Genomic DNA, 12,478 nt, shown 5'->3' with positions numbered 1-12,478 from the left:
AGCAAGATATTTCTGTCCACTGACCTAAATAAATACCCATGAAAAAGTCCGCGGCGGCCAAGTTGCAAACCAGAAATCGCGGGACGTCCATTTTGCTCCTGGAGAATATTAATACGAACACCACCGTTCCATTTCCAAGCATCGCGAGCAGAAAGACCACCCATACGCCGCATCGGAGCGTCCACCAGTCGAATAGGTCTTGGCACGGCAGAAAGGGACCTAAAGGCGGCAGAAAAGAACCTTGAAGCACCTTTCGTCGAACAACGATGCTCTGGAATCTCGAGAAAGAGAAGTAGGGGAATGGGAAACGTACCAGGTTGAGGTAGGCACTGAACGTGAGAAGGCAGTGTCTGAGCTGGCAGCGTAGCTCGGCTGTTCTGCTCTTCAAAATAATCCTCAACATATGAGGGCAGGTTACCAGGGTACGTAAAATCTGAACCAAAGTTAGCCCAAAGTTCATTTATTTGCGAGCCGAATTTGTCGGTCATGTTATCTAAACAAACGTCATCACTTCAGTCCTGCAAAGTTTCATTCTGTCGTTCTTTTTTTTTTTTTTTTTTTTCGATGATCGAACGGTCGCTCGGGTGGTCTAATGCGAGAGTGTGAGCCGCGACTCGAATCACTGATACCGGCGAATCGGAAAGATTCTTTCAACTTTTACGGAATATTTTCTAAAACGATCATTTCAGGTTCGAGTGACGTTTTCATTCATCAGACGTTAAGCTTTGGTCTTTTCGAGAGTCTTTTGGATTCGCCGCTGATGTGTAGCGACTAAAAGATCCGAGAATAAAGAAGGGTTCCTGTACTCCTGTAGACCTGTACAGCTGATTCTCGCGCACGAATAACATAAACGATCTTGCGTCTAGACGGTACTTAAGTGTCTTCCTCTTACGGAAATAAAGCAGAATGAAATACATTACTGAAGAATTATTTTCGTGAAAGCTGTTTGAACCGTGTATGAAGAGTGTTAGGTGACGATGGTTAGTGACGACGATTCAAAACGGAGGAATCTCTGGCTGATACTTAACGACCATTGGTAATGCCACGTACATTGGTGGTGCTGCACCACTCGAAGAGTATCAACCACGAGACGCGAAAGCTTCACGAGTCTCAACAGGAGGACCTGCTGGTTGCTCTACTTACTGTGCTGCGGCCATATATCGGAAAAGCTCGAGTTCCACAGACTCATGTCGAACTCGTTGTCAGTGGGGAACAAGATCGACTCTTGGACGGAGGACTTGGTCACCGGGTCCTCCACCTCCATGGAGAGAAACGAGCAACAGTGATAGGCGTACGAGAGCACCATCGTTTGGACGCGCGGAAATCTATCGGGCGAGGGAAACTCTCTGAGCGCTGGGTTGTTGAAGGTCTTGAGGTGCAGCAACCCCGAGAGTCCCAAGGTTGGCAGGGCAGGGAACACGTTGTTCCCGAGATTTCTGCAAGCAGAGGAGGCTTATGAACCCTTTGCACTCGAGATGTTTCTTAGCATTCCATTGCCATGAATTCTAAGCTATCTAGTTTAGAGAATAAGATCCACCTTTATCTCGCCAACAATCACTTTATTTACACTACGAGCTCTAAAGAAATTAAACATAAAGAAACAGTAGGGACTTGCTGCGTGAAACCTAATGGTGACGGAGAGTCACCTCTCGACTGCAAAGGGTTAGTACAGAGCGTTTCCAATTAAATCCCCGATTAATTACGTTCCCACGTATTCTCGATGCATCTTCCGAGACCTACCTAAATCTTCCACTATTCGCGCACGAGAAAGTACGACCTCGCGGACAATAGTGTAGTATCCGCGCCTCCCGTACCCAACAATAAGGAGTCCAATAAGAACACGAACCGTAGGGTACGGGATCGGTCATGTAGGTAAAGCGGTCGACCGTGGATCCGAGGATCGTGGCTTCGAATCCCCGTGCCTTATTTTTCGTTTAGACTTCTACAATAGACCTTTTTTACTTTCTACTTGCAGCCTACGTTGTTCTACCAATGATACACTTTCGAGCAACGGAGTAATAAAAATCTCGCGTTCATCAATCTGTTCGGCAACTTTCTCTGACTCGAAGGCGAACGGGTCCTGATACTCACAGGTCCTCCAGATGCTTGGTCTCCTTGAACGCGTCGGGATGTATGTACTCTATGTAGTTGCTCTCCAGGTCTCTGAAACAACGAACCATCTTTTTCAAGACGATAGCGTTGAGCCATTTTCGCGCTATCAATTACAAGCGACGACACTTACAGCACCTGCAGCCTCGGCAAGCCGACGAACGCGTCGCCGGAGATGACTCGCAGCTTGTTGTTGGAGATGAGGAGGTCGTGCAGCATACGTAGTCCTTGGAACGGCTCGTCCAGCAACGAGGAGATCTGATTACTGGCCAAATCTCTGAAGGAGATATACTTGGTAAGTTTGATACGCTCATCAGGGGTGGGTAACGCATTAGTGAATACCACCGTGACAGATATCATATATTAGGTTGTCCCAAAAGTTTCTTTCGTTTTATTAATAATTAATATATACACAATATTTTATGGTTTATGTTACATTACTGAATCGTGCACGATTCGTTTCGCTTCATTACTGTTACAGCATCAATGTCTAAGAAATTAGATCGTCTATTTATAGAAACACTTCCACAGAAAATAATTGTGTGTAACTCACGAGAAAAACTTTTCGGACGACCTGATACTTACAAGACGCGCAGATCACTACAGTTTCGAAGGTCGGGTAGGTCCGTGAGGTAGTTCGACTTCATGTCCCTGGAATTTCGAGAGGAATTTTATTTGACGTAGAGCGATTCGAAGTAGAGGAATCCACGAATCGAAGGATTTACTCACAGACTTTTCAATTTTGGACACTGCTCGCAAAGATCGGCCGGTACGTTGGTCACCTGGGCACGGTCCAACCTCAGTATCTCCAACGATCGTGTTCCGTTCAGGTTTGGAAACGTTCGTAACTCCTTCAAGTTCGAGAGGATCCTGCAACGTTCATTGATTTATTCGTCTAACATTTTGGTTCGTCACTAGACTGCGGATCTTTGTGCATTTATAGGAAATTTAAATGTGCAAGAACCTACAAAATGCAAACAATATGCAAGAACATAGAAAAGATTGAAAGTAAAGTTCGTGTTATTTGCAGAATAAAATCAATTTAAAACGTGTTAAAACGAAACGGAGTCAAGAGGATATTTTAACTTTCAAGAAGTTTGGGTGCGAACGTACAGCTTGCGGAGCTTCCGTAGGTTTCGAAAGGTGTTCCCGTGTATTTCCTTGATGGGATTCCCGCGCAGGTCGAGGGACAGCAGATTGCCAGCGCTTTGGAAGGCGCGCTCCTCCAGGGTCTCGATGCGGTTGTTGGAGAGGGACCTGCGGAATCGGACGGAACATAAACGAATACGATTGTCTCGATGTCCCAAGCTTTCGGTGAAAACGAACAAAACATGGAAAGAGACATTCCGTCGAACGACATCGATGGACCGTTAACCCCTTGCGACCCTAAAATTAGAAAATCTGGATCGCAAAGGTTTATAGTACCGCAATTTCGACGAGTTTAGAATTTTAACCGTCGCCACGCAAGATCTAGATTTCTCAATGGTTTCTGGTTCTTTTTTTTTTTTTTTTTTTTAAGTAGCAGTTGGCGATGTTTTAAGCGTAAGAATTTCGAAAAATTGATCCGGTCGACGACGACGATTGGACGCGACTCGACATAGGAAGAGTGGTTTCGTAGAATGTAAAAAAAAGTTGTCAAATTACATTTTACTTAATCGATGCACACTTACAGGTCTTCAAGGCCAGAGAGGTTTACGATCGCGGTCGGAATTTTTGTTAAATAATTGTCATCGAGCTCCCTACAAAGCAGACAGAATTACAACATTTAACAATCGCGGACACTTCTCGTGATCCCTTTCAATCTTTTTTTTTTTTTTTATTTTTTGTAACGGATCTGGCCTCCGTTCGCTCTCAAGCAACGATCTAATTTTTGTTTTTTTTTTTTTTTTAAGGAACTGTGCGATTTTGTGCGAAAACACTCACAATACTCGAAGGCTCGTTAAGTTTGTGAATGCATCGTCGGCGATCGTGTGCAAACGATTTCGTCGGAGTAATCTGGAACAGAGGGAAGATCAGAGGGTTTCTGTAGGAAGAAAAAACGCTCGGTTAACCCTTTGCAGTCGAAAGACGACTCTCGGTCGCCGTTAGGTTTCACGCAGTAAATATACAGTGCCTAACGTTTCTTTAGGTTTCATTTCTTCGAAGTGCACGAAGTGTCGATAAAATAATTATCGGCGAGGTAAAGGCGACCTTATTCTCGAATCTCGATAGCTTAGAATTCATGGCAATGTTAAGAAACGGTTGCTGGTAGATACCAGAAAGGAAGACCTCGAGTGCAAAGGGTTAACAAAAGGTTGTACATATATTCGCGTACTTACAACACTTCAAGACTGGAAATTCGATGGAAGGCACGGACTGGAATGTCTGTTATGTTGTTGCTCGTTAGGTCTCTGCAACAGCCCAAAGCAAAGTAGTCCGTGTATACGACGTTATTCAAACCGAACGGTTACGTTCGCGATGCTAGAGGGGTCAGGGTTCGTACGCGAAACCGGAAGCGGCCGTCTGCACGCGAGATAGCGAAGAGGAGGTGAAAATGTCGCGGTCACCGGGTGAACCGATACGAAAGTGAACATTTCGGCGTGTCTAGACGCGATGATTGCTTTCCCAGGTAAGCCGGTTCGCACGTTTGCTCACGCAACGTTTTCTAGGACACGCTCGACCTCGAACGGAGCCATTAAAACAGCGATCGTTCAGATTACGAACGCCACGTTTCCACGATGAGATTCCTAACGAACCGATATCTCGTACCGTTGCGCCTGTTTCAGCGAATTGGCTTTGCTGTACCGATTGCGTGAAAATTGTGCAGGCCTAACACGGACCTAACTAAAAATTGGTGGGCCTGAAGCAGATCTAACTGAAAATTGGTGGATCTAAAGGAGATTTAACTGAACATTGGTGGACCTAAAGCAGACCTAACTAAAAATTTGGTGGATCTAAAGCATACCTAACTGAAAATTGGTGGATATAAAGGAGATTTAACTAAAAATTTGGTGGATCTAAAGCATACCTAACTGAAAATTGGTGGATCTGAAGGAGATTTAACTGAAAATTGGTGGATCTAAAGGAGATTTAACTGAAAATTGGTGGGCCTAAAGGAGACCTAACTGAAAATTGGTGGACCTAAAGGAGACCTAACTAAAAATTTGGTGGATCTAAAGCATACCTAACTGAAAATTGGTGGATTTAAAGGAGATTTAACTGAAAATTGGTGGACCTAAAGGAGACCTAACTAAAAATTGGTGGACCTAAAGGAGACCTAACTGAAAATTTGGTGGATCTAAAGCATACCTAACTGAAAATTGGTGGATCTAAAGCAGATCTAACTAAAAATTGGTGGACCTAAAGGAGACCTAACTAAAAATTTGGTGGATCTAAAGCATACCTAACTGAAAATTGGTGGATCTAAAGGAGATTTAACTGAAAATTGGTGGACCTAAAGGAGACCTAACTAAAAATTGGTGGACCTAAAGGAGACCTAACTGAAAATCGGTGGACCTAAAGGAGACCAAACTGAAAATTGGTGGACCTAAAGGAGACCTACCTGAAAATTGGTGGATCTAAAGCAGATCTAACTAAAAAAAAATATATATATATATATACATGTCGAATTGAGTAACCTCCACCTTTTCGAAGTCGGTTAAAAAAAATTGGTGGACTCAAAGGAGACCTAACTGAAAATTGCACGACCTGAAGCAGATCTAATTAAAAATTAACGAGCCTAAAGCAGACCTAACCAGAAATGAATTTCGTTTGCTACTAATTTGCAAGCATCAATTTCGTTAATTAAGGTAGCAACTCGACGGGTTGTTTTTGTTCTGAAACAAATGTAAGCTGAATCCGTAAAATGGCACACTGTGCATCTAGCAGCAATAAATATCGGAAGCCGATATTGGCGCTACCAGGATATAATTCGTCGAATAAAGTGGCTCCCCGATACAACGCGAGAGCCATTCGGAAGTTTCCAGCATTGATTACCATAAAGATTCAATAAAACGTCGGTATTGTACTTAATTCTTTATACGTCGTCTAACCTAGATCCGCGGAACGACGAGATTCTTATCTAGATCGAAATTTCGAGAAACGAATGCAAGACGAACGACTGTTGATCCGTTATTCGATGAACAAGAGGTAGAATTTATATCGTGGGAGCGTTATCGTTAGAGTTTTTCGGAAAAGTGTGATCGATGGAACTTCCCGAAGACCGTTTCGTTCTAATCTGTTGATAAAGTAGATCGGTGCACGGCGAGCAAGCAAAGTAACGTAAAGTATAATATAAAATAATAAGATATTTTCCTATTTCTTTCTAAGCAAGGTTATTTGCTTATTTTTGTAAAAAAAAGAAACGTTACTCAAGATTGCCCCGGAGTAATACAGCGCTTTAATTAAGGAAGCACCGTCGAGAGAAACGTATCGGTCTGTTTTTGTCTCGTTCCGGGTTTGTTTTATCAGGTGGGATCGTATAGCGTTCTTATTTTCGCCATTTCGCTATAAAAGTGAAATATACCGCTACCCTTCTAGGAACGCTAGAACAGTCACGGAAATAGGTTTCGTTAATTGCCGAAATATATTCTTGATCAAAGGGGCTGTACCATTTCGAATCACTGTCATCCTGCTTGTCTCGTTAAACGGGATTCATGGATACCGTCTTGATTCGATCCTGCCCAGATCTTCAGAGAATCGAATTTCAAACGGCTCTCTCGTCGATTCAAGAAAAACATTCTGTTTTTTTCGGTAGAATCACTATAAAATAAATTTATTACAATTTTCATCGATTACGGTATCAACGGAGCAAACGTTGAACGTATAATTTGAAGATTTTAATAATACAAATTCGAAAATACAACGTGTAAGGGTATTGATCGATCTACCTTTATTTAATTAAAAAAAGTAGTTTCATCGATTACAGTATCAACGGAGCAAACGTTGAACGTATAATTTGAAGATTTTAATAATACAAATTCGAAAATACAACGTGTAGGGGTATTGATCGATCTACCTTTATTTAATTACAAGAAAGTAGTTTCATCGATCACAGTATCAACGGAGCAAACGTTGAACGTATAATTTGAAGATTTTAATAATACAAATTCGAAAATACAACGTGTAGGGGTATTGATCGATCTACTGGTTTATTTAATTAAAAAAAGTAGTCTCATTGTTGCCAGTGGATCCTCCCCCGCTGTCCCCAGACAGGGCCAGCAGGTGTATCTCTAATGGCTCGGTGAAGAGACGCGAAAACACTGTAAATATAACCAAGTCGAGGTTAATTTTAAACCAGCTGACCGGTTTGCGTGCGGGGGCGATCACGGTGTTATGGAAATCGCCGGGAACGATTTATCTCCCTCGAGCTTTTCGCTGGCTGTCCCTATGAATCACGCGAAAGCCGCGGGTTTTGCCACTGTCCGCGACACTCGGCACGATTTACTACCCGTTTGTTTCGATTCGGTAAGAGTTTTTCGCCCCGTTCATCGTCCGCGCTTCCAAACGATTCGTCGATCGCCGGGAACGTTCGATCGATGAATATTGGTTATCGGGGTTCGAAAAGAATTATTACTCAGTCGCTCGGTACTTTTATGAGACACCCTTTTAGAGTTAGGAGTTGTTAGGAGCTGCGACGTTGCTCTCAAGAAGACTACGATCGAACCGAGTATTTCGACGTCAAACGTGGAAAAACGAAACGAAAACTATCGGTGCCCTATCGTCTCGGAACAAGGTCTGCTGACTTTCTCTTTCGAGCCATAAACTAACTCCAACGGACCTTTTCCGAGATTGGTTAATTTTTGAGAAGGGCCCGAAGTATCGAACAATGAACGTTATAAATATTAAATATGGAGCTTTGAGAAATAAAGTAGCAATATTCAGGGTGAGTGCAAATTAATCGAAATACTTGGAATCGAAGGGGTTGGATATTCGAAACTGGGGGAAATCTTCTTGTCCGAAATGTTGATTCGAATACAGGGTGTTTCCAGAGTAAAGATGCGGGGGACGGTATTAGAAAGTGTCGTTTTCTTCCATAACTATAGAGGGAACGTTGCGCGTGCGTACGCTGGCTCGATCAATGTATAGAAATTTGCTGGGAACAGAGGAACCACATGGAACGATTCCATTGTTTGAAAACGCGTGAATATAATTCACGTTGCAACGAACTAATCATCGTATCCATTTCGAGTGAATGGAATAACCAGTGGGTACCAAAATGAAAGTTGTGGCCCGTTTTTGCGCAACTTTCTCTAAACGTTTAAATTAATTCGTTCGGTTCCTAATATACTCGATAACGATCCTCGTAAAGTTCAAGTATAACGACTCGAGTCTAAAGCGCCTCAGGCTAACCGCTCTCGGAGATTCGATCGATTCCTCTCGATCCCTCCTCGACGAACATCCTCGCAAATAGATCTTCCGAACAACCTTTCTGCGTCGCTACGTCGTTCCACGCCAACGATCTCATCGTTCCTGTCGGATTGGCGGATGATCGTGAACGATAACGTTTACCGACGGTGTATCGATTCGTGGACAAGGGATCCAAATACGAGTCGCAAAGACTAAACGCGGACGAGGATCAGTCGTTTCGACGAGTTCTCCCCTAGCACAGTATCTCTCAACTTTCTTCCTCTCGCTCTTTGGAGTTCTATTCTTCTTTGCGGACGAATCACAGGTGATTCTCTCGAGTGTTATTGTTTAATTCGTACACTGGTGATCTCTATGCAAAATAGAATCACTGCGGAACATTAGTTAGGTCTTACAAAAATTGAACTTGTACATAAATGTATTTTATATTGCAGGTATTATAATACGAACTCTACACTTTTAATATTTGTTTATGTTATCGTATACCGCGTGCATTTCGTAGCTTTCGTAATTAAATTGCCTACCTAAATTGAACCTAATTACCTAAAAGTAGAATCATGGCAAACATTAGTTAGGTCTTACAGAAATTGAACTTGTATATAAATGTATTTTATATTGCAGGTATTATAATACGAACTCTACACTTTTAATATTTGTTTATGTTTATCGTATACCGCGTGCACTTCGTAGCTTTCGTAATTAAATTGCCTACCTAAATTGAACCTAATTACCTAAAAGTAGAATCATGGCAAAACATACCTACAGAAATTGAACTTGTACATAAATGTATTTTATATTGCAGGTATTATAATACGAACTCTACTTTTAATATTTGTTTATGTTTATCGTATACCGCGTGCATTTCGTAGCTTTCGTAATTAAATTGCTCATCTAAACTGAACGTAATTACCTAAAAATCGGATCAATTTCAAAGGTCTAACCTCGCGCGTTAATTAAAAATTCCCCGTCATATTTTCCAGCTAAGGTAAAACCTCGGATAAAATGCCAGTCCGTGCATCCTCGAGACACGATTAATTATGCACGCTGCAGGTGCCAATATGCACCCCGTTGAGCATCCCTGGCCTCATCTACGCATTTGCGTTTTAGGGTCGCGCGAGCCTCCTCCTCGTCGTATTACTCGTCGTCATACTACTCGTCGTCTCGCCACTTTTCATCATAGCTTCATCCCCCGTGACGTCGTTCCCCCGTTTACTGGCTCCCCTTTATGCTACCTCGTTCCGCGAAATAATGCAGTATTCGTCTTACGCGTCCCCCGTAAAAGTAAACGATTTTCGGTTATCGTTGGGCAACGATAGGAGACTCGGCGTTCCATTCGTCGCTATCGTATCATTTTTATTTCGAGATTTTCCGTGACTATGCGGATCCCGTCGCAGACGACCTCGCGAATTTCTCAAGGTAATTAAAAATGATTCTCGTTGAATCGCGTCGAATGTCTCGCCTTCAATTCCTCGAGCATCGACCAAGAACAAAGATTGAAGTAGCAACCGATTTGAAATTAGTGTTGCAAACCGGTTTTTTTTCCCCGCTTTTTGTTCCACCTACTCCACTATCTTCGTTTCGCCTAAATCCACGGTCGCGTGCAACTGGTTTCAGAGTCGTTCGAAACTGATAAGTTGCGCCCGTTTGCGATCGACCTAGTAAGTGTTTTTTTTTCTTTGTTTTTTTTTTTTTTTTCTTAAACCATTATCATTATTATTATTATTGTCGAGTGTTCGAGCGTCCGAATGTCAAATAAAGAACTGTTTTATTAACATTATCGAGACTCGATCCACCCACGTCGATCCGTGAACATCGTACCACCGGTACACCGATGAAAAATTTATGCTCGAATTTTATACTCTCTCGTACACGACGATCGCGCCGCGTCATTTTTAGACAAATAAAACGTCGAGACATAAAAGCGTAGTGTATTACGAGTTGGTAAGAACTCAAGAGGGAAACGTGCTTACACGGATCTTCGTTCCCTCTTCTCCCCCCTCCCCTCCCCCCTCCACCCACCTCCCCCCCTCCCAGCGTTATAAAATTCGCCGGGATCCACGGAAAATCCGTCTCTTTACGACCACTCGTTTTTTCGCGGACGCAATCGGAAAGTTCTGGACGGCGATATAAAAACTCCCGTATGACAGCGGTCGCCCCCACGGATTTTTCTGTTATCTATTCAGACGCGGCGAATGAAACAAACACCCGTCACTTTGTTCTACTTTCTTCTTTTTAGTCACGACGCCGACGTCGCGTCATACGCGCGCGATCGGATCGACGACGGCCGAATTGGGTCAATATTTCCGTGGGAATGCTTCGAGAACGGATTTTACGATTTGTTTAAAGATTTGTTATAATTGAGGAATAGAGAGAAGCAGGTACGATCGTTTGCGCGAAACTTTAAACGAAGAAATGGGATCGACGAATTGTTTCGTTGGTAGGAATCGAATAGAAAATAAAATTTTGTTACAAGAGCGGGTATAGAGGATTCGTATACGAGGAGGACCAAATAAGGAGTTCTTGGGCCATAGATGGCGCCACTGGGGCCAACGAGAATCGCCGAGTAAGGCCCACTTGTGATCTTTTTCACATTTCTTCGTTACTATTCTACTTCCGTTGCAGGGTAAATAATTAGCGATTATCGTCATCTTCTTCGCACGAATCTATAAAATATACGCGTGTCTTTTCTTTTATCGTATCTGATAAAGAGTAGATATAAGAGTGGATACAAGAGTGGATACAAGAGTGGATATAAGAGTGGAGCGTTTGCAAGATGCACTTCGTTATTGCGAGAGGATCGAATGGTACAGAGTTTCATCGCGAGGAAACGTCGAGTGCCATTGACACGGTCCTACCGTCCTCTGTCATTGAAAAGAACTATTCAGAAACTCTTGACCCAATACTGTCGCGGTTCGTCGCGAAATGAGACGAGAGTCGTTGACGTCGAGTCGTAATGCGACTTCTTAGCCGGGTACAGGTAAATGCTGCAACTACGATGGCTGGAACGGTGACTGATACGATTACGGTATCGTCTCGGAATAAGCAACCCGGTCGGGAACGGCGAGGTGCTTATTTCGAGGAGGGCACGCTATTCGGCTTGACTTTGTTCTCGAGGTGAGATAAAAGAAATTCATGCGTTTATAGGAAATTTGAATGCACAAGAGCCTACGAAATGCAGACTGCAAATGCGAAATGCAAAGAATGTAAAAAAGATTGAATGTAAAGTTCATGTTGTAATATTTGCAGAGTAAAATGAATTCCTATTTAGGCTCAGTTTTTGTAAACACGTTTGCCATGATTTGATTAACCGACTTCGAAAAAGGAGGAGGTTACTCAATTCGACATGTATATATATACTTTTGGGACACCCTGTATATATATATATTTTATTTTGCATAAAGATCCGCAGTCTAACGATTACTATAAGGACTTTAATGTCTGCGACGTTCGTCATGGATAAGAAATATTCTAGATCGTTCAGCGATGTACCGCGAACGAGCTCGCAGAAATCAATTTCAGGGGACGAAATACCGCGCTAGATTCCATCCGTGTGACGAAACGCAATATGGGTCGAAACGAATGTAGCCCGGGGTTAGCGAAGGCCGGCGGAGATTCCGGAACGCGAGAAAAATTTGCATTCCGTCGAAAAAGAAAAGGGGGAGAAATAAAGAATACGGCATTCCGCGTTCGTAATTCGCGTCCTGTGACGTAGCCGAAGGAATTCTCGGGCGCGACGGGGTCTCGACCAATCGAGACACGGTAATACGGAAATATTCGTGTCACATCTGCACCGGATACATCACTTTCCTCCGGGTTTGCGCTCGCGTACGCGGGAGAGCTGCGCTCGAAAAGAAACTCGGCTGGTACGCGCCATAGTTCGATAGTTGCTGGTATTCCCAGCGACGGGATACCCTTCGACCAGTTTCTTTGATCGGAAAGTTTCAGAGGAATATTCGTGAATGTTACTCTTGATTTCTTGGCGATTCGCGATGATCAAGAGAAATTGGAAGATGTACTAACCATT

At 43.0% G+C, this 12,478-nt stretch overlaps 1 protein-coding gene and 1 long non-coding RNA gene across 7 annotated transcripts in view; both read right to left on the bottom strand.

The window, feature by feature from the left end:
• Positions 1 to 12,478, bottom strand: part of LOC128888374 (lutropin-choriogonadotropic hormone receptor) — a 29,349-nt gene that overhangs the window by 7,476 nt on the left and 9,395 nt on the right. For 2 of the 6 annotated variants that reach the window (XR_008460240.1, XM_054145165.1), the window contains exons 2-12: positions 4,428 to 4,499; positions 4,033 to 4,104; positions 3,780 to 3,848; positions 3,223 to 3,366; positions 2,839 to 2,979; positions 2,695 to 2,760; positions 2,243 to 2,386; positions 2,092 to 2,163; positions 1,144 to 1,436; positions 314 to 493; positions 25 to 219 (exon numbers count right to left, since the gene is read on the bottom strand). Coding sequence is in view for 5 of the 6 variants with exons in the window: in XM_054145165.1 (XP_054001140.1) it covers positions 25 to 219; positions 314 to 493; positions 1,144 to 1,436; positions 2,092 to 2,163; positions 2,243 to 2,386; positions 2,695 to 2,760; positions 2,839 to 2,979; positions 3,223 to 3,366; positions 3,780 to 3,848; positions 4,033 to 4,104; positions 4,428 to 4,499 (1,448 nt within the window). In the remaining variant the exon portion in view is untranslated. The other 4 variants (XM_054145166.1, XM_054145167.1, XM_054145170.1 and 1 more) reach the window with 4 other exon arrangements.
• Positions 10,161 to 11,185, bottom strand: LOC128888397 (uncharacterized). The gene is made up of 2 exons (XR_008460245.1): positions 10,470 to 11,185; positions 10,161 to 10,430 (listed from the first exon to the last, which is right to left on the bottom strand). It is a non-coding gene; the product is annotated as an uncharacterized LOC128888397 (long non-coding RNA).

This window comes from Hylaeus anthracinus, unplaced genomic scaffold (assembly GCF_026225885.1).
Source record: "Hylaeus anthracinus isolate JK02 unplaced genomic scaffold, UHH_iyHylAnth1.0_haploid 11994, whole genome shotgun sequence".
Taxonomy (NCBI): Eukaryota; Metazoa; Arthropoda; class Insecta; order Hymenoptera; family Colletidae; genus Hylaeus; species Hylaeus anthracinus.
This window is presented reverse-complemented; position numbering and strand designations above follow the sequence as displayed.